Source organism: Ammospiza nelsoni, chromosome 14 (assembly GCF_027579445.1).
Source record: "Ammospiza nelsoni isolate bAmmNel1 chromosome 14, bAmmNel1.pri, whole genome shotgun sequence".
Taxonomy (NCBI): Eukaryota; Metazoa; Chordata; class Aves; order Passeriformes; family Passerellidae; genus Ammospiza; species Ammospiza nelsoni.
In genome coordinates, this window is record NC_080646.1 from 14,349,561 (window position 1) to 14,371,789 (window position 22,229).

At 40.7% G+C, this 22,229-nt stretch overlaps 1 protein-coding gene across 3 annotated transcripts in view; it reads right to left on the reverse strand.

The window, feature by feature from the left end:
- Window positions 1-824: 824 nt before the first annotated feature.
- Window positions 825-22,229, reverse strand: part of THSD4 (thrombospondin type 1 domain containing 4) — a 236,352-nt gene continuing 214,947 nt past the window's right edge. For all 3 annotated transcript variants that reach the window (XM_059482062.1, XM_059482063.1, XM_059482064.1), the window contains 5 exons: window positions 21,933-22,106; window positions 11,909-12,082; window positions 9,568-9,747; window positions 7,537-7,681; window positions 825-6,712 (listed from right to left, as the gene is read on the reverse strand). In XM_059482062.1, coding sequence (XP_059338045.1) covers window positions 6,570-6,712; window positions 7,537-7,681; window positions 9,568-9,747; window positions 11,909-12,082; window positions 21,933-22,106 — 816 coding nt within the window. In that variant the 3' untranslated portion in view covers window positions 825-6,569. The remainder of the gene's footprint in view (window positions 6,713-7,536; window positions 7,682-9,567; window positions 9,748-11,908; window positions 12,083-21,932; window positions 22,107-22,229) is intronic.

Sequence of the window (22,229 nt, forward strand, 5' to 3'; positions counted from 1 at the left end):
ACCACACGCGATGCCCCTAGGAGCGGAATGCGGCCCGGGCCGGCCCTGCGTTCACTGATCTGCTCCCGAACGAGGGGACATCGTGAGAATACAGCGAGGACACCGCGGGGACACCGTGAGACACAGCGAGGACACCACAGGGCCAGTCCGGCCCGGCCCCGTCAGTCCCGTCCCCTCAGAGCCAGGGCGGAAGGCGCCTCCTGGCGGCGTCCCCTCACGGCTTCCTCCTCACTGCTCTCCCCTCACAGCACCCCCTGGCGGCGCCCCCCTCACGGCTCTCCCCTTATGGCGCCCCCTCACAGCTCTCCCGTCACGGCTCCCCCTGGCGGCGACCCCCTCACGGCTTGCTCCTCACGGCGCCCCCCTCATGGCTCCCTCTCACGGCTCTCCCCTCACGGCACCCCCTGGCGGCGCCCCCCTCACGGCTCTCCCCTCACGGCTCCCCCTCACGGCGTCCCCTCACGGCTCCCCCTCACGGCTCTCCCCTCACGGCTTCCTCCTCACGGCTCTCCCCTTACGGCACCCCCTGGCGGCGCCCCCTCACGGCTCTCCCCTCACGGCTTCCTCCTCACGGCTCTCCCCTCACGGCGCCCCCCTCACGGCGTCCCCTCACGGCTTCCTCCTCACGGCTCTCCCCTCACAGCACCCCCTGGCGGCGCCCCCTCACGGCTCTCCCCTCACGGCGCCCCCTGGCGGCCCTGCGCGCACTGCTGCCCCTGCTGCTCCTCGCGACCGGCGCAGGCGCTGGAAGCTGCAGAGATCAAAGAAATAATTCTCACGAAACTCAAGTTGAAATCAATCAAAAAACCCAAACATGTCACATATATTCATCTTGAGTTACTTTATTTTCCACAATAATAAAAAATAAATTAGTCATAAACAAAAATAGTTAACATTTTTTCATCAAAGAGAAAATGTATACAATATGAAAAGGATGCTGTACAGTTCTGGTTCAGGTACATTGCCACGGATATATATTCCTGAACGAGTCAGAAAGCAATTTGCTTATGCTCTCCCCCTTTAATTCACTCAAGGAACTGGCTAATCAGAAAGTTTAGAAAATTGTATCATGGATTTACAGTATGACATATATACAAAAATATATATGTAATACCTGTGCTATAAAATTCCCTAAAAGATGGGTTAGTATAATGAAAAAGCTGGACAAAATTTGAATGGTATATGTAAATAAATACATATTAGGTCCCTTTTAATAAAAAAAAATCTGCCTATTCTAAATATTTGAAATATTTTGGTGCAGTGGCTTGTTCCATAGACACAGCTCAGAATTACATATTTCCCATAGACATCTTGTATTTACAAATAACAAAATAAGTTATAATAAAGTATATCCTTCTGCCAAAATCAATTATGAGGGTCAAATAGACAATTTTATACATATTAAAAAAAAGTTAGGGTTTCTTTTGTCTCCTGTCCTTCCTGATCCTCTTTGTAGATCCTGAGTGACTCTGATAGGACTTCACAAACTTGTATGTACCCAACCCTGCCAAGGCCACTGGTCTCAAGAGACCCAAACACAGTGTGGAAAAACAGGTCAGCAGCACTGATGTGCTGAAAGGTCAATGATCCATCAGAATTAAGCTCCCCTCCTCTCCAGGTATGATGGTACTTACTGTACATGGGGATATGGAAAATTGGGGACTCTTGCTCCTCTGAACTTCTGCTTATTAAAAGGTGAGAAGTAAGGAACCAAATTCAGGTCTGCTACAAATTCTCTGAAACGGAATTTTCTCCCTTTCCCCTAGTCTGAACTTTGTCCACAGTGAAACATCATAATGATTACAAGTTTGCTTTAAAATATATTGAAAATGTCAAGTGGATGATTTTTCATTTCTGATGTAGAAGTAATTATTTTACTCTGTTTTCTAATCAATGCCTAATTTAATCTCCCACAAACATTCTGTAAGTTTAGAAATAAATGAAGTTTACTTTTATGTTCAAAATGTCATGGTTTTTGTTCCAATTCCAGGCATGCACATGAATTATCTGCCCAATACACAGAACAGCTCCTAGGAAGTCAGAGACACCAAGTCTCAAGAAAACCAGGTAAACACATGGCTTTTCCTTGGTGAGGACCATAACTACTTCTTACAACAGATCTTACATGTGAGAATAAAGGGCCACCCCAGACTTCAACAGCTGTGCAACCACAGGTTCACTGCACAGGAATTAATTCAGTATGTCCTTTACTACTATGCATTTTAAACTAGCCAACATGGATATGCACAGACACAAAAATCCAGGGGCTGGCAAAAATACAGCTCTCTTAATAGCTGGGCTTATTTCTAACACAGATTCTTATAAACCAAAGGCCAGTTCAGGATTTTCAGTAATTTAATATTGTCATCCAAAGGACAAAGGGATGAAAATGAGATAAGAAGGAGAGGAGAAACATTGATGTTGGTGTAAAAGGGAGATAGGTCAGGACAAGGATGGGAAAAACAAAGCCCTAAAAGGCACACTTTACTACTTACAGTGGTACATGTTATAAGGAAGGAAGCCAAGCCTCCTGTACAAGCCCTGCACGAGCCATAGGCTGTTGGAGCACCTCCCTCAGCGAGGACCACTGGTACTGTCCAGGACTACAGACTATATGGCTGACACAAGACTGCACCACATTGCCGTAACACTGGGATTTAAGCAATAACATTAAACCATACACAAAATTCTCTATTTGCTGGAGGACTGGGGAAAAGCAGGATGTTTATGTGTGTAATGAGGAAGACAGCAGTTCCCTGTGCAGGGATTCTGAGATGGTCCTGCAGTGAGCCTGTGGCCATCCAGCAGGGGTGGGCTGCAAGGCTGGCAGGCCTGTGGCACAGCCAGGGGCACTCCCCAGCCCTGCCCTCTCTCCTAACCAGCCCTGCCCTGCCTCCCAACCAGCCCTGCCTCCTAACCAGCCCTGCCCTGCCTCCCAACCAGCCCTGCCTCCTAACCAGCCCTGCCTCCTAACCAGCCCTGCCCTGCTCAGAGCCCTGGGCCTGAAGGTCACAGACACCAAAGCAAACACTGACTGTCTCACTGCTGGCCACAGGTCACATCCACAGGGTCATTCCCACAGGAGCAACCCTCACACTTTTACACCACCCTCTGGGAGAGGAAGGGAGGACTCCATGAATTCAGTCTCTCACATTTGGTGTGCTTTTGGTGTGCACAAGGAATTCTACCTCCATATGCTTGAAGATGACACTGCACAGGAGCTAGCAAACCCTGACAAGCCCTTGGTAAGCTGATAAACAACTGCACCAGGAATCCTCCACTCCAAATGGAAAGTGCTTTGAGACACAGGGCCTGCTCTGTATGAAGGTGATTTTGGCCAGCTGCATGTGTGTAAGATATGAAAGTTGTAAGCAGATTTTACCCCATAAGCAGCTGGACTCTTTCAATAAAGTATCTAACTTACTCTGGTCTTCCTGGATTGCATAAGGAATCTTCAAGGCAAGGAAGCATTTTTTTCCACCATTCTGCATTTTTTGACTGTTAAATTGTCAGAAAAAGAAATTAAAACATTAAAAATCAGAAGTGTGCATAACTGATATTTGCAATTGATAATACACATAATTTCTTACTTATACCTGGTTTCACATCTGCTCTATGTCTAATACTACATTCATTAAGGCCACCTTTGACTTACAGAAAATAAAGTCAAATCCCCTGCAGGCATCATCCTAAGTTGGGGCATTGCTCTGTTAGAGCAAACACTTGCCATAGGCACAATTTCAAAATCATGCTTTGTGAGATGGGGAAATCTTAGCACAGCACTTGTGCAGACAATATTGGTATATCAAAGTGCTGATGAAAAGGGCTCATTAGTTCATTTTGCAGGAACAACTATTTTCATAATGCTGGCACATGAGAAGAGATGATAAATGATTAGGTTCAGCAGCATTCTGGTACTTTTCTTCCCATGAATATTTACTTTAATTTAGATATTTAATTAAGTAAAACTGTTCTTTTTAATCTGGTATATCTGAAAAATGTCTCTTTACTTAAAAATAAAGTACAGTTTGCATAACCATAGCTCACTACCTTCAATTCAAAAGCTGCACACTTTAGATGTGTTTAGCTCTCACAAACACTGCTTACATTAGTGGCAGCTTAACAGAGCCTACAAGATGATCATCTTTGTAAAATAAGCTAATGGCCATATATTCCAGGGCAAAATATCAGATTTTATAAAATAGGAGGATCTATCTATGTGCTGAGTCATTGATGGTCTCATAGCCAAAGCATGTGCAAGAAGAATTTGTTCTATGACTGCAAACCAGATTCCCTCTGCATCTCATTTGCCTTGGGGTTTCCAGGAAGCCTTTTTATGGAACAGGTATTTCCCTCAAGCTGACAGGAAACACTTCCTTGGGATGAAAGGGATAACAGCAAAAATTATATAGTGTATGTCAAGACTTGCTGCAATGAGATACACAGATGAAAATGTGTATTCAGAAGTACTGGATTCCAGAGCTGTTTACACTGCACTTTATCCATATCATTCTTTGGTCAAGAATCTAAGGAACATAATATGATAACAAATCTGTAAGTTATCTTCATGGATAAATCTTTGTAATACAAGGAAACAGGAGGACTGTGAAAGATTCATGAACTTGAAGTTTCCTAATTAGAGCTTCTGTTTCTAACAACTTTATGTCTATTATTTACAGTGAAAAAGCCCAAGTCAAAGTGTACAGAAACAGCCAATGACATTTTTGGCTGACATACAACAATTTACAGTCACAAAGAGTACCTTCAAATTTTAGGGGAAACACTTCATTTCATGTAGCTAGTAGTAGTTCATCATGTCCAAAATATATTTTTCAAGAGTGACCAAATCAAAACATTCAGAAGTTAATCTCAATGCAAGGCAGCTTTTAGACTACAGGAATTCCACCTTCCTGTGGCTCCAGCACATAAACTGATGTTACTGCTTTCACACTCAGCAACCTTTGCCTCCCAGCGTTCCTCTCCATCAAAGCAGCAAGAAGAAAAGGACACACAATGAGGCTCAAACATGGCTCTGCATCAGTGGCAGGATACCTTAACCATACCTCTGGGACTGACTGAACATAGATTATTACAGCTGCTTTGCAACTCAGACATCAGGCACTTCAGGAACAGATGCATAGATGGGCACCACTAATTTACAAGCAATATGCTGTAATAAATAGCTGAATAAGCAGAGGTGTTTATTTTTTTTCCCCTCAGCCTTATTTACACATTTGAAAGACCTCTCAAATAAAGGCTAGAGAACAAGCAGATAATGCAAAACCTCATCTGCACTGCATAGCATACGATTTGCCTTCAGCAAGTCTCAAGGCTTAGTACAGTAACTGCAGAAATGAAAAATCACCACTTAAAACCAGCTCTAAGTCTGCAGCCATTCTTAAGAAACAGGAAATGAGTGGTATGAATAGATCTGCACAATGAAACACTGAGCAAAAAAAGACAAGTCTGCTGTAATAACTGATCAAAACCTGAAGAATGCCAGTAGCTAAGATCCCCTCTGTACAGATACTCAGCTACCAGACCCATACTGCTGCCTGATACCAGGAGCAACAGCCTGCTTAAGGCACACAGGCCTCTCTCCTTTGGTGGCTGTTTCAGAAACTGGTGACATCTCCCCAGACTAGGTCTGAACAAAGTACTTTGGTTTGGCAGTTGTTAAACAATAGTGCAGAGACAAGAATTAGGCAAGATCCCAGTTCTGAAATAAGTCCCCTACAGAAAAGAGATCTCACCAATGGGAACAATCACTTTTTATACCAGCAAAGGCTCTTCACCTTTCTGGTTAACCTGTCTCACTGACAGCTGCAGCTGTTAAAGACTTGAAGAGTTAGACACTAGTGTCACTCCAGTAGGGAACAGATTTTAAAATCCATACAAAATTATAAAAGTGTGTCTTCATGAGTTTATGAATTAAATATAAAGGCACCTTCTGGCAGTCAAGTGTGAATATATTTGCTGCCTAAGGACAGGACATCACTTAAAAGGACAACTGAGAGACCTTAACAGTGACTCTGATTTATTATGAATGGACTGAAGTAGTTAAAAATAAATGTTAGAGTGGTAGGAAACTGATGATAAATGCTTTTCAAGGGTCTGGTTCTTTGGGAAGTCATTTTTCTCATGCATGTTTCATTGATTCAGTCCTCTAACTTAAGGCAGTCCAAAAAACCAAGTAAGCACTCAGAAAATAATGGAGCAGCTGCATCCATACTGGTCAATTATCTCCAGTAATTGCCTGCAATTGATTTTAGTTTTCATTAATTTCACAATCTTAAGGCCAGTATGTTCCTTAAATAAGTATCTGATGAGCAGGTGCAAATAATAGTATCAATAAAAATGAACGCTTTAAAAAAATCATGATTTTACAACAAACATCCTAAAAGAGATAACTGCACAATAACTGAAAGGGTGTGAGATTTAACCAAAGTCTCGATGCACTCAGCAATATAACCCCATCTCTAGGAAGCTCCAAGTGCTGCAGTCCAAGCAGCAGCACTGCCCAGGCTCCACGTGCAGAGTGCCAGAGGTGCTGTGCAGGGCAGGGGGTGTTATCTGCGGCCCAGGAAGCCTGGCTGTCTGTTTGCCACGCGGCTGCAGGAGGCACAGCACGCTGACTTGTAGTAGGTGTACACACAGAGCCGCGCCTGAACCACCACGTTGCAGTTGTAGTATTTATCCTTGCAGTTCTCATCTGTGCAGAGAAAGGAAGAGAGAGGAAACTAAGGGAAACAGTACTAGAGCAACAAATAATCAGTTCTCTTCCTTTGACCATGCAAAAACCCTTGGACCTGTATTTAAACATTCATTGTCAGGTTAAAACATATTATCTAAGCAAATAAATTAGATTATTTAGGATTTCATATAAAGATACATAAAGCACTTAAAAAATGTAGCAATCCACATTTCCCCAGGTTTTTAATGTTATCTTAAAGTATGTTGAATAATTCTCAACTGAAAGTTGTTGGAGAACATTCAGAGTTAAAACTGCCTCCAAATTCTTGCTTCTTTCTCTTCCTAGACATTCTCATTACTATAAAAATCAAATCTGTATGAGATGAATGACTAATCTCAATGCAAATTAAGTGCATCCCTGTATTTACTATATACAAAAGACAATTGCTTCATTGCACTTAATACCTTAGTTTAATTTTGTTTGTTCTTATAGAACTTGTTTCCAAATACAGTATATAATGATCCTTTTTTTTTTGCTTTAAATACTCTTCCAAGAGAAATCTTGGAGAATGCAAGGAGGCGGCAGAAAAACACCCTGAATTTACCATTTTCACAGAAGCAGATCTCTCACATTCTCAGCAACATCAAGAACAAGCCAGTTTCTTACACATTACAAGGAAAACATTTTCATTGGAAACCTACTTTTAAATCACAGAAAAGAGCTGTATTTTGTGTAAAAATAAAACCCTGAACTCAAGAAAATATACCATTGAAGACTGTAAGATAACTTCTCCACTAGATGGAGTTCCACAGTTATAACTACAGAAGTTTCCTCTGCCTTACCTATTTCAGGGACACAGTCCTGTGTGTTACAGGGTTCCTTCTCCTCGGGTTTGAGCTGTGGGTCACACTGGGAACTGGCGGCCATGTCGTCCGACAGGCAGCGCACCTCGCGCAGCCGAAAGCCACCTTCGCAGGACTTGGAACACTGAAACAATTAACTGAGCTCATGAAGGCCATAGGAGATGTGTCATTACAGAAAGTAAACAAGGGAACCCTGATGTCAGAGCCAGCTATCACTACAGCCTTTTATCAAGTTCACCCTACTGGTTTTTATTTTCTACCTAGGAAGCCCTTATTATACAGGGAAAACATTCTTCAAGATTCCCCAACATTTTTGACCACAGGAGCAACAACCAGACAAATAAACATAGTGGATGCTGTGCAACTGAAATCAAGCCAGAACAGCTCCCTTTCTGAATTTATTACTTAGCATCTGCTTCTTTAATTAGTCTGGTTGTTCTCTGCTCATTTAGATGTATCTCCCAAATCTACTCTTTCCATAGTGCTCACATTTTCTGCTTTAAGATTTTAACTGCACTGAACTTTATTACTTGACTGCCCTGCCCTCCACTCTCCCTTTTGCCATTTAAATACAAGCAAGAATATTTTTAATTACCTTTTTTTTTTTTTCCCTAGCACTCAATTATTTTTCACTTCTTGCAGCACAATGATTTTATTAACCATTGTAAGTTTCTTTGAATTTCTAAAGGAAATATTTCTGTGCTCCTTTAGGGTCTGTTATGAAGCCAGAGACTTTTGTACTTGCTTGTTATGGTACTTTTAAAGCCAATTATTACACATTTCTGCCCATACTGAAGCAAATCCCCATTGGCCAAGGATTTGCCTGAGTGAGGTCTTTGAGATTTGGCTCACTGTCCAGTTTGACCTAATGCTCAAAAACTTAATTAAACCTGGGTCATTTACGATTAAAACCTTAATAGCCCAAAACTAGTAAGAATGTTTTCTTTCTGACTTTTTTGGCATCATTATTTCTTTTCCTAGCACTGCATAAACAACTTATCATGATTATAAAATCATATATTGTAAAAAACTAACCAAAGTAGTCTCAATATTATATTTTTAAAGTGTTTTTTCATCCTCCAGTACAACCTTTACCCACATTTGAAAGGGCAGCCATGTGCAACAGTAATAGAACATGGATTTTTCTAGTTACTCCTGTAACATGCCTGTATGGAATACTGTCATTATTCCACATCCAGCCATAAGGACTTCAGGTCTACAGAGATCTTAAGCACTTAGAAGTGAACGAAGACTCACATCACACTTCACACAAACCATTCTGAGCTGCATCCACATTGCAGAGCTGCCAGTGGCAATGTGACCTATGGCTCAACAAAGGGTCCAAGTGACTGCATTCAATACAGAGTCATCTTGTTCCAAGATGACAATGGACTTCCTGATTTTCATTTAGGACAAAAATGTTGATTTCTTTTGGTAGAGAACCAATAAACTATGTCAGATATAGGAAATTACAGATGAAATAGAAGTGTTTTGTGGCACAGTGGTGAATGTAGCTGGTCCACTTCCAGAGGAAACTGAAGCTACATGAAGCTGTACAACACATTTTCTCCCACTGAAGTTCTAAGTTTTATAGTGAAGAGTTTACAGTAAAATATTATGGTCAAACTGACTCTAAGAAATCAATACATCCCTCATTCTTTATTAAATACTCCTTAATTTTAATGAAACTAGAGATCTAAAAGGAACTTCTGGGTGCACCACACTGTCTCACTGTAAGGGCCAAACCAACGTTATAAAACAGGAAGATTCTATGAAGAAGACATCAATGATACAAAGACAACTGTGCAGTGTCTCTTTCTGGTCAAGATACTTCCTGAATTTTCTATGTTCCACCAGGCAAAGAGTATACTTTCTTTTTATTATCATTCCTATGCAAAGTTAAATCAATTTCATAATGGGTGGTTGTATGCAAATAGTGTTCTCTTTCAATACAAACAGAAAAAGATGTGTCAAACAAAGTACAGATACAGGAAAACATGACAGACTTACTGTGCTCCATTCTGTATGAAACCACTTAGATCCACATGGTTTGAGGTAGCAGGACTGCTGGCTGGGAGGTTTTTCCAAATATGAACATTCATAGGGGTTCAAAACTTCAAAATTACCTTCAGTTTTCCTAACACAAATTACTTCTCTCTGCTGAGTTCCACTACCACATTCAGTAGAGCACTGTATCAGGGAACAAAAAAAAGTGGGAAAATCTGGTATTCTCCTCATGTCCTTCAGCTTATTTACAGTGTAACATTTCTCCACATCACATGCTACCATGGACTCAAAACATTTCTAATTATCTTAATGAAGAAGACATTTGACTCTAAGTGTAGTTCTGGAAAAATCTCAAAGTGTAGTTTTACCTGTAGCTATAAAAGAAACTGGTATTTATTTTCTCAATCAACAGAGACACATAACTCACTTTCTCCATAAGCAGAGTTACTGTTTCTTGCTGAAGCAGGATCCTATGTGCTGCACTGAACTTTGGAGGGTTATAAGGTTAAAGCACAGTTTTGCAGCTTTACAAAGCCTCACATTCTGTGCTGGTTTTAGAAAATGCCTTGATCTGCCAGGGTGTTATTTTCATGCTTGCAAGTATCTATGTGATGTAGTGTTGGTTCCAGTTCTGAAAAGTGAATTTGACTCACTTGGATTCCTACTGCCCATTTAAAGGTTAAGTACACACACAATACTGTTTCTGGCACTTGTAAAAAGGTTTTTAGAAGATGATTACAGCAACATATTGGTTTCAATGTGCATAAAGGACTAGGGTTTTCAGAAGGCTTTTTCCAGCCTAAACCAATGAAACATTCCTAACACTGGGGATTTTCTTTATATTTTTGGTAGAATTTACAATCCCTTTACCAGATTCCCACAAAACTCTTGAGCTGAATGAAGAATCTTAAGATAAATGCACCTGAGTAAATTCTACAGGAAGTACAGTAACTGCACATTGTTTAACACAAATAATCTCTTTCAATGGTTCCTCCTAAAGGCACCACCTGAACACCCACCTTAGCTCTGGCGGGGGAAGGCCAGCCCTCAGTGTTCCCCACTGCTCTGCCCTGATGACTGCTCTCATCTTGCTATTAAAAACCAGATAAACCAGCCAGGCCTTGGCCAGTAGAACTGATGTTGTCAGACACAGCTTTCACATCAGTAAAGACTTTGATTGTGTGTATCAAACAATTCAATCGCAAAGAAAAAAGGTGAATTAAACGAATAGTCAGGATGCTCTGAACTGAACACCTTTCCAGCACAGCTAAAGTGGGTGCAGAGTGCCTGTTCACTGTCTGGAGCGGTCTGAGTAACAAGGCCTGGATTTCATCTGTTAATAGAACTGCAGATAAAGATTTTTTAAATCTGAATTTGTTATTATTGTTATACATATTCTTATACACAATAATTACTACTTGTACTTGAAAGCATTAGCATAGCAGTAGCCCTGTAATCTCCCCCTCAGCTGTTCCAGTTTAACTTCCAGCTCCTTATCTCCTGGAAGGACTGTGGGACGTGCAATGCAGTGAGCTAACAGCACAGCTCCACCAAGCAGTCCCAAAGGCTCTCCAGGCAATGCCAGAGCCCACACAAAGGGACAAAAATGCCTGGGCATGAGTTACCAGCTTCTGAAATGCCTTTGTACTTGACAGAAGACATGTTCATTTGGAGCAAGGGCTACTAGATGTGGATGAAGGAAGAATTTACTTGGAGGACAGAGTATCAGTATAGAGGCCACCAACCAAAATTTGTTCTTTTGCCCATTGTAATGGCTTTCAGTACAACAATACCAAAGCTAACTTTCTGATTTAGCCATTGCTTTGTGCCTTCCTTATCTTTTGGAAATGTCATATGCATATATATGTACAGGTATGTATCTCCTTGCATTTATGCACGATCACAAAGGCTCTACTTTAAGAATTTCGCATCCACTGCTTTAGTGTTTACCTGAACATGCTGAGCAGAATTCTGTCACCATTCTTTTCATAAATACACTGGGTCAGTAGGTGAAAAACAAAAAATGAAGATAGAGAGGAGAAGAAAAGCAATTTTTTTTCTTTTCATCAAAGTAAAAAAACTCAGCAGATGCTGAAAAATATTGAACATCAACTCAATAAAATACAGGGAAAAATACCAAATAATACTCTAGAGAGAAATACTCTAGATACCAAATAGCTATATTTGGTATCTAGAGTATTTAGATACTCTAAAATACAAAAAAACACTCTAGAGAGATGAAGAAATACCTTATGGCACACATCTTGATTGCATCAAAATACAAGTTCAAAGTGAAATACCAGCAGAAAAGCAACAGACGTGTTAGACTTGGTGCCTGGCTCACCTGTGTCCAGCCCCCAGCAAACCACTCGACCCTGCCAGCGCAGGGCCCGTTGTTGCAGGGCGTTGTTTCCGCGGGTCTGTTGTTGCCGCAGCCCTCCAGGGGCAGGCTGCTGACGTGGTTGGTCATGCAGAGCACGGAGCGTGTGCGGATCCCGTCCCCGCACTCTGCCGAGCACTGCGAGAAACACAACCGGGACACTGTGAGCCCTCAGACTGCATGTTGGGAAGGAGGGAAGTTTGACATGAAAGTCTCACAGATATGTATGCTTAGCAGAAAGATTTTTAAATGTGGAACCTGAAGAAGGAATTGAGATGGAAGCAAGTTTTGATGCAGAAGAAAAGAATTGCTGAGCCAGTTTTCCTGGATAACCAAGGAGGCAAAGGGTGTGTTAGTTAGAAGGGGGTTTTATGACTTAGAGCAAAGGATAAACACACCTCAAACAAAAAGATGTTTTAACCAAGCAGAAAGATAGCAAAGGCAAACAAGTCAGCAAATGTTGCAAATAAAAAAAGATCTCAGAATTTTCAACTGCATGAAAACTGAAAAACAACTTCTACCTTAAACTGTAATGTACTAACTTTTAGTGATTGGAGAACAGTAACATGAATATGGTAATTATAGTAGTTATGAGAGCCTATAGATAAAAGTTAAGGTGTAGATTGGTTCTACTGTATTAAGATGCTCAGCAAAGTATAGAATGCATTGTAACTAAAACCAAAGGGTCTCCAGGCCTGCCTGCAGCTGGAGCTGACAGCTGTAGGCACAGGCTCTGTCATCCTGACCCTGGACTGCTGTAACCTCTTGGATGGAATAAACTGCATTTGAAGAGCTGCCTGGAGTCCCATATCCCACATTTAGGCTCTTACAGCACAGGAAATGACAATGACAGTCATGGAAGTTCATTCATTCAAAGTAAATTATTTTTACTTGTAATTCAGCTGTAGCAAATTGCCTTACAGTTTCATACTTCTGAAAACACTACAAGTAGTACCTTGTCCTTACAGTCAAAAATGAAAGGATTAACGAAGAAAGAAATCTCTTGGTTTACAGCTTTTTGTTAGCTTTCTCACTTTTCCTGTCTTCTCCCTGTCCATAAATTCTTCCAGTTTTCATTTTATTCATCTTTTTTCACACTAATTAGTAGCTCTGAGAATGGGTAATTTCAATAAAAATAGGACAGCAGTCCTATTTCAGCCTTTGTTTTGCTCTCCAGGTTTCTCATTCAAGCTGTCAGCCAGGTGGATCTTACGCTGGCTGAAAGGACAAGGCCAGGAAAACTCTGAGGGCTGTGGCACTGGGAGTACATCCTGGAACTCTTCCATATAACAAACGGACAGTGTCTGACAGCACAGTGAAGTAGAAGAATGGAAATTATTTTGACAGGTCATTTCAAAAGATTCAGGTAAGTCCTCAGTAAGTAACTGTAACTTACATGGCAATAACCATGAGTTATTGCCCAGCCTGTTTCACCTGAAAGTTTTAAATTTTAGGAGAGGTGGCCATAGAAGCTTATGTCCATTCAATGTTGCTTTTTAATGATATGACTTTCCAGTAACTAATGTTCACCATCCTGAAAAAGTTACACTGCTAAATTCTGAAAGCTCTTACTAAATAGTGATATGTAGATTCTTATGTCACTTATTCAGAGACAGTATGCATGTCATTCACAAATCACAGGATAAATTCCATTTATGCCCTTAGAGTTTGCTCTTTCATCTACTGAAGCAGGAAAGTATCTGGTATTTCACTGTCCTAAGCAGCATCAAACTATTGACATTTAAAAAACAGAAACATGCCAATGAAATAAAGTCTCATGTTTGACTGTTCCTTTGTTGCTTAATTATTTCTTGATCTTCCCTTTTGTTTTCTGTTAAAATGCATTTAGCATTCTGTGTATAGACCATTAACAAAGAAGAAAAACCTATGTGCAGCTTACTGAAAGATATGTACACAACAGAATTTAAACAAAGCAATTATATTTTACATGCAAAGAAACCCACAAATAAATATGCAATGTATGATAGAAAAAGATGCATTTGATTTCTATTTCAGATTTTATTTTTAACATACAATGTAATTAGGAGAAACTGTGTATTACTTCCACAATGAGCACCACATTCCTTGTGAATGAATATAACTCTGCATTAGAACATTTTAAAGATTTTATTGACTAAGAATGAGTCAAAAAACTGGTAATGAGACAAAAAGCTGACCATTAACTTGATTTAGCTGCCATTGGTAACAGTGTCAGGGTTCCCTTCCAATAGTTCAGCTGCAGAACAGCAGATGCCATGCCAACACCACTATTAACAACAGGACCAACCAACACAGTCACTCATCTTCCTGAGAGAGCCCAGGGACTGAAAATGCCATTGGTAGCAAACTGCTCTTTGCTCACTTGCAGGGAGGAACACTGGTTACTTGTGTGAAACATGTAGTCATGTTACACTTATTTCACTGATACAGAATAGAAAACCACTTTTCCTATCAGCAAATTGAGTTCTTTCACAAGATGTTCAAATAGAGTAGCAAAGCTTTGCTGAAATGGAATACCTAGGGAACTAAAGAAGTGATTCATCTCTTTAGAAACAATTTTTCTAACAAAGTACAATTTTGGAAAAACTAGAAACTCAGATTTCTTCCTCAATCTGCAAGATCAAGTAATTAAGCATTTCTTAAATGATGCCTAGAACTAACATAACAAACCTTTTCTGTTGGTGGTTCACAACAAAATTTTCCACCTTCAAGCAGGTATGTAAAACAGATTCACCTCCTCAGCAAACCAATTTAATGGCTAAGGAGGCCTTTTCAAGGTAAACTGGTAAATTCTTGAAACTACAAGAATAATGTAAATTGTGCTAGCAGTGAACTTTTTCCTGTTGATATAAACTACAACTAAACTACAGCTAAACGACATCCATTTCAGACAGGCCACTCACAGGTGAGCTGAGCCCCACACCCTGGCTCCCACTCAAACCTACAGAAATCAATTCTGTGGCTGTTCCCATTCCAAGTGTGCCCAATTACATTAAGCAGAGAGAACTTATGCATATACTCTGCAAATACTTTTCTTATTGATAACTAATTTTAATTTGACAATCTAGTTTGCTTTTCTGCTTTTCAAACAAGAGCTGGGAACAAATTTAGTCTGTAAAGTCATCCAGAAAATCTCCCTAGTCTTATGTTTTAAATGATTATGTTATGAACTAGGCTTGCATATCAAATAACAGAGGAAATACCAAATGGGAAGGTATAGGGTTGTTCCACTCTCTGCTGCAAGATTTTACTACAGATTAACTACTCTCTAAGGATTTACAAAGCAAACTTAAACCTGAATGTTTCACATTATGCATTTTTAAAAAATGTTTTTATCTCCTTTTCAGCAAAAAATCTTCCCTGTGAAAACCATAGATTTCTAAGGTCCAAGGCAGAGTGTAGGGAGTTGGATAATGAATCTTTTCCCCTTGTTTTTCACAACTGACACACCCATTACTTTCAATTTGGTGCCATTGATTTGTTGCATTAATACACAGTAACTGCCATAACCTAACATTGTGAAACATGAGGAACTTTCACAAGCTGCAACTTTATTCTGTCCTATTATTAAAGATATTTTGTTTCACAGTCTTGTTTTAATTGGCACAAATTCCTCAGAAACCTCCGTCTGTGTTTTAAGGAGTCTGCCATTTTTCCTCTTCCTGAGGTCCTTCCCTCATGAGTTCAATTTCAGAAGCTTTCCATACCCATTAAAAACTAAAAATAAAACCCCTCATTCAGGGCTCTGATACTTGTCGGAAAGCAGCTGAGTAGCAGTCCAGGAAAATAAGGCAAGTTCCTGCAAACTTGGAAAACTCTGAGTGGAAGCCTGAATTTTTGTCACAGCTACAACACAAGGGTAGAGCAGGAAAATCCCTTTGAGCTGTGCCAGTTCCCCTTCACTAACCTGCCAGCCCTACCCACTGCGCTTAAATGGGGCAGCAGAGCACAGGAGAGTGGCAGCAGGAATTCTCCTGGGCCTCCAGAGAGCTTTCACAGAGGCCTCAACATCACTGCTAGCCTTAATTAAAGTTTTAAATAACAACCAATTGAGTTTGAGTAAAACACCCCCATTTGTGCAGGATTTCTGCCTACCACACTTTTAACCTTCATCACCTTAATTATCTCCCACAAGATAGTACAGACTTTTACAGTCATCTGCCTGATGTTACTGCAGAAAAAAAAAATCTATGTTTCAAATACATTTATAAAACTCCTTAACATTGTTTGACCTACTCTGAGAAAATCCATTTCAGAAAGGATTTCAGACAGATTATGTAACCTTTGTTTTTCCAATAATACACGCAGAATCGTATTTCAGAAGATCATTTCTGCCACAACAGATGGGGGCAGATTTTCAAAGGACATAAATCTACTGAGAGCTGCCTTGATTTCTTACCAAAAAACAAAACAAAACAAAAAAGTAAAAGGGAGTGAAGGGAGAAACATCTTTATGCACTGTCAAAACATTTTCTGATACCTAGATTTATATAGTTTCCCTTCAGAATGGACCTATGCATGCAGCAGGTGCTGCGTCAGTGCAGCAGCTCCATGGCACCCTCCAAGCCCAGCACCAATGTCCCCTCAGTGATCACCAGCGCCAATGTCCCCTCAGGTGATCAGCAGCACCAATGTCCCCTCAGGTGATCAGCAGCACCAATGTCCCCTCAGTGATCACCAGTGCCAATGTCCCCTCAGGTGATCAGCAGCGCCAATGTCCCCTCAGTGATCAGCAGCGCCAATGTCCCCTCAGTGATCAGCAGCACCAATGTCCCCTCAGTGATCAGCAGCACCAATGTCCCCTCAGTGATCAGCAGCAGGAAAGGCACCTCTGTGCTCTGGCTCACAGTGTCCCTCCCTGCAGAGCTGCCGGCACTGCCAGGACCCAAGTGCAGCAGCACTCTGAGGGGCCCTTGCCCAGCCTCACCTGTCCCAGGCACACCCTGCTCAAGGCCCCTTTAACCTCTGCTCCATCAGTCCTTGCCCGGGTTTCCTCAGAGAGGAGCCTTTGCCTGGCCATAGCCTGCCCTTCCACGATCCCTCCCCTGGGGCTCCGTCCAGCCCAAGCCTGGCTCTGCCCCAGGGTGGCTGGGCTGGCCTGGCTCTGCCCCATGCCCACAGATCATCCCCAGGATGGCTGGGTCTGCCCCTGGGCCCTGCCCCATTGCCACAGACCTGCCCCAGGGTGGCTGGGCTGGGTCTGACCCTGGGCTCTGTCCCTGCTCTGACCCTGAGCTTGACCCTGCCCCTGCCTCGTCACTGATCTTGTCTGACAGCCTGGACCCTGCCTGGGCCCTGCCTGCCACCCTTCTTGTGACACAGGTACAGCCAGGCAGGCTTCAGGGGCTGAACTGGGGCATGGCAAGGCCAGGTTACAAGGAAACACAAATCTCTGTAGACCTTGGCCACCCTTCTATCAAACTCTCCTGGCTTTACGTTTCATTGCAAATATGAAGTGAGTTTATATGGAAATAGAAGGTTTGCATTCTTTACATATTCATATGTAAAGAATGCAAACCTTCTATTTCCATATAAATCCCAAATGAAATCAATGAAAAATTTTATCTTGGTTTTATTTTATACTAAAACAAATATAAGGCTGATAATAAAAAATAACTAACTCTTGCACAAGCTTAATGGTGATTTTCCTTTCTTTCCCCATGATTCATGAGATTTTTAAGTGAAGTATGCAGATTTAAATAAAAAACAGTGAAAGAAGAGCGTAAGCTACAATATTCATTGGTGGTTCCAGATTTGACTGGTCAACAAACACACTTGAACCTTTTAGGCAATGTTTAGAATTGAGAGGAATGATGCATTGATTTTTACGAAGTTCTCCTTTTACTACAGTTCTTTTGCAGGAGATTATTCCAGAAGCATTGCTGTTACTCCTTTTAATGAAGAGTGAAATCCAGAGCATGTGTTTGGTTTGTTTTGATTATGTTCCCTGATGTGCAGCGTTTTTCCTTTCTTCCCAAGATTTTATTTTGGTCGCAGAATCTCATTAACATCTAAGAATTGTTTGTATTTTGGCTTCTTTTCTAAGTAGGCTCTAAACATAAAATGAGAAACAAATGAACAGAGGAGATGGCAATGAGGAATAAACAAAAATGCAGGAGGGAAATGCTCCAGCTAGCTGGAAGGAAACATTGGTGAGTCTCCCATTGCTGTAAATCAGGAGAATGCAGTCTCCCACTCCTGACCCATAGGAGAAATAAACTTTCCAGCAATTAGAGCTGTCAAAGAATCAGTCATGTGAAATGTTTGCAAGAATCTCATCTGCTCCCATCAATCCCATTTTGTTGCTAAGTTCAGTAAGGTTCACCAGATTTCCTCTACTGATTAATGGACGCTGTTTGGTGGAACTCTGCTGCTTTAATGCAGGATGACATCTTTAGAGAATTATGAGACAGGAAGCAATCTTTCTACAAATGCACATAAAAATATCAGAAAAGTTTGTCCAGACTCTCTATAGGCAAAAGAGGTTAAAGATCATACAGAAGTCAAAGCCATGAAACTTAAGTTAATTGTCTTATTTATGCCCAAGAAAGAGCAATAAATGCAAAGACAGGCACAGACAAAGTAAGACCAACCAGTTTCACTTTGCTACTACAGACTTTTAACCTGTAATCTTTTCCATTGAAGTGCGTGAAAATTTCTGCTTCTCTCAAGACTGAGCCTGGGGGTATCAATAGATGGTGTTTAGACCTATTTCCCATACAAGGAACAAGAGTATACACTTCAGAAAAGAAGAGCTTGTTTCCCAAGAATGAATTGCTTTTCCTCCCTTCCTTTCCAGAGCACACATGGTGGCCACACACCTTGTTTGTATAACATACACTCAATGGACTCTGATACCTGTTTATCAAAATATCACAAATCAAGAACTGCATTGTCTTAGGAACATGAAGGGGTTTTTAGTTACATATATAAAAATTCAGTGTGTGCAGAAACCAATACCAAGGAGGTCAATGCCATGGGGCGAAACAGGTGGCCCATAAAATACATAAATACATTGTGGGAAAACAAGCCTGGAGAACAGGGCAAGAAGGCAGCCAAGTGTTATTTACAGGGTAAAGCAACATATAGCCCACCCCTGGGAAGGAAACACAACTCCTACACACAAATTTGTATATACTCTACAGATTTTTTAAGTGCATATATGTAATATTGCTGAAGTCACATTTAGGGAAAAGTAATGATAGTTACTAGTTCAGAACCACAGAAACTATTAATGATAATACAGGTAACTGGCATGATTTCTGCATCAATTAAAATTTTGCATGGTCTCAGTAAAATAAGATAACAAAATCTCTTCACCATTCCTAAATTGGATCACTTTCTTTTTTTAAAACAGTGTAAAAGAATACCCATGTCAAATTCTGCACAAAAACGAAATGCTGAAATTGAACATCTGCTGCAGCAAAGACAATGGCAATTTTTTATGTTGCTGCATTTTTCTTCTTGATGTTTTGCTAGTTAACCAAGGCTATATTGTAATAGCCCATGCATCCCATCAATCCAGACAGGGAAGTCTGATCTATCCCTTGCTGAAAGAAGAAGTATATTCCTAACCAATCTCTGACAGGCTTCTGGAAATCTCTACTTGCTGTATGTGCAACTGTACACATGAAGTGTTTGCAAAGTGGGTTCAGAAAAGGCCTTCTCTTCCAGCAGTAACTAAGTTTGAACTCAACCATTTCAAAGTTCCAAAAGTTATGATAAGTTCTTTTACCTCTTATTTCTAGGCATGGCTGAAATGTCAAAATACAATGGGAAAGACTGTTCTGTGGTATTTCCAGCTGGGACTTAAAGTAGGCATGTAATAAAGCTCACAAAGAAGGTCTGTTCTTGTGAGATTTCCACCACAGTTTTGCAGACTCAAGAGGTTTGAACAAGCTTTTTTAAAGCATTTGAACTTTTGGCTGCTTATCTGAACAATTTGTGGCTGCCCATCGCTGATCTATGTTTATTGCTGAAGTGTGGCTTGGCTTAGAGTACTTTTTAAGGAATTGTTTTGGGAAATGACACATGCAAAGCCCATTTACCTGGGAATGACCATTTCTATTCCATGACAGAATTCTCTTGTTTTTCAACAGAAACACACTCCTGTACAAAGAAAGAGAGATTTCTGCTCCTAAGCTGCAGCCCTTTCAAGGCACAAGAGGACAGCTAATGGCCAATGACCTGACCTTGCAAAGCTGCTTGCCCCTGAATGTCTCAACATCCCAGTTATGAGGTATGTGTGAATCTTAGGAGATCCTGCATGTTTCACCTCAAATCTACTTTTTTTCCTGAAATAAGCTGTTTCTTACATCCTCTTTGTGAATCAAACTCCAAACCCACTCCTGGCAGAAGTGATGGTGAATAACGCCAACTACAGTAGCAAGCATTTGGAAGAAATTAATCTGTACACTTATATAAACTGAGAAGGTAACAAAATCCATTCTTTACTCTCCAGCCCTAAAAAATCTGTGGTAAAAAAAAACCTCCAACATTTTCCACATTACCTGTTTCACTTCTACATCTCATTTAACATGTATAAATAAGCATAATAACATTCTACAGTTATAACATTCAGCTCAAAAGCCGCTTTTAATTCTGCAGAGAACTAAGTATCAGTGTAAAATAATCAAGAGGATGGTGCTAGAGTTTTCAATGCAATGTCTGTGCTTTATGTGGTGGAACTTTACTGGACAACAGCAGCTGGGCAAAATGATGTCTTTGAGGGTATAATGGATTTAACAGCACTGTAGAAAGAACAGATCTGTGAGGGGGAAAAAAGGCAGGAAAAAAAAAGCACAGCCATTTCCCTATAGCAAAATCTCTGCCCTTTGCACTAATACCTCTGCTTCTCCTGGTATCATTCTGTCCATACTATGCAGGAGCATACACTGCAAAAAAAAAGTCATAATGACACAGATTAAATAGTCTATAGCTTTGTTTCCTTTATAAAATCTATTTGAGTTGTCTGAGGGCTGAAAATTTTGCAGACCTTGTAACAAGAATCTGATTAGCCTTTTAAAGTTCTGTGACATAGCAGGTACCTGCCCTACTTGTGAAGTTCCTGCTCCATCTTGGCATCTAAACCATGTGGAAAATCTGAGTGTCCAAACTAATGCCCAGCCTGTGAGCCTAACACTCCTGCCTTTCAGAGGTACTATCACAAAGTGATCTAAATAATGAAATCATGAAGTCATGAATGTAATCTTACAGCTTCACTGATAAATTATGTTATTTGTCTGTCAAAGCAAAGACAGACTGAAGACTGGACTTGCCTACAAATGAAACTGATATGCAAGTATCCACAAGAGGGACCAAAATATCAGGCTCTTCTCAGCCCATGTTTGTAAGACTCTTAATGAAAGCATCTAAATATCACCACTGAACAACAACTCTGAGCCCAATCATGAAACAAGTTAAATCACCACTGGTGTTACTGCTTTCATGCAGAGAATCTGACTCGTTGGAAGAAAATTAACCCCAATATCCACGTTCACAAAATACAAGAGCCTGAATCAAGCCTGCCTGAGTTTATGAAGTTGTTCTACTCTTTTCACACCTATGAGATAATTGGTTTATGGGTTGAACTTAAACCCAGACATCAGGCCTCAAATCTATATCCCTTAACAAAACAGTGGGGAAACTTTTAAGAGTCTGAATCTTGAGAGTCAGCACTAAGCAAGAAGAATAATAAATTTCAGTACACTCAATATTTTGGAAAGTTCAGACTCAGAGCCAATTCTAAGTCTGGACATTTGGCCATGTACCCACAGGCTTGCCCTTTCTAGGCATTCTTGCATCTTAACACAAACTCAAGAAGCCCTTGGGATATTATTTTTTTGTTTGCCTTTGCCTGTTTAAAAGACCAAGAATAAACATGGAAAATAAGATTACTCCTTTTATGGCTATACAGATGTGTATTTTTAACATTCTGATGCTCTTGTTTTAGAAGGTTTGTCAGGATAAAGATACTGAGAAGCCTTACCCTGTCACTCCATTCTGTAAGGAACCAGCTCTTGGCACAGGGGCCCATGTCGCAGTTCTCGATGTCATTTGGCCGCAGCTTCATGTTACATTCCTCATCATCAACAACGTCCCCAAGGTTGCTGACACACTTCACATCTCGAGTCCTCTGCCCCACTCCACAAGGCACTGAACACTGGGACAAAAGGGAGGCTACATCAGGGCTCTGTGCAAAGACTGCAATGGTTTACCAGGGAGCTGGGATCATAAAGTTCATTCATTTATTCCTGCTAAGACATCTTTCTGGTTAGGAAACCAA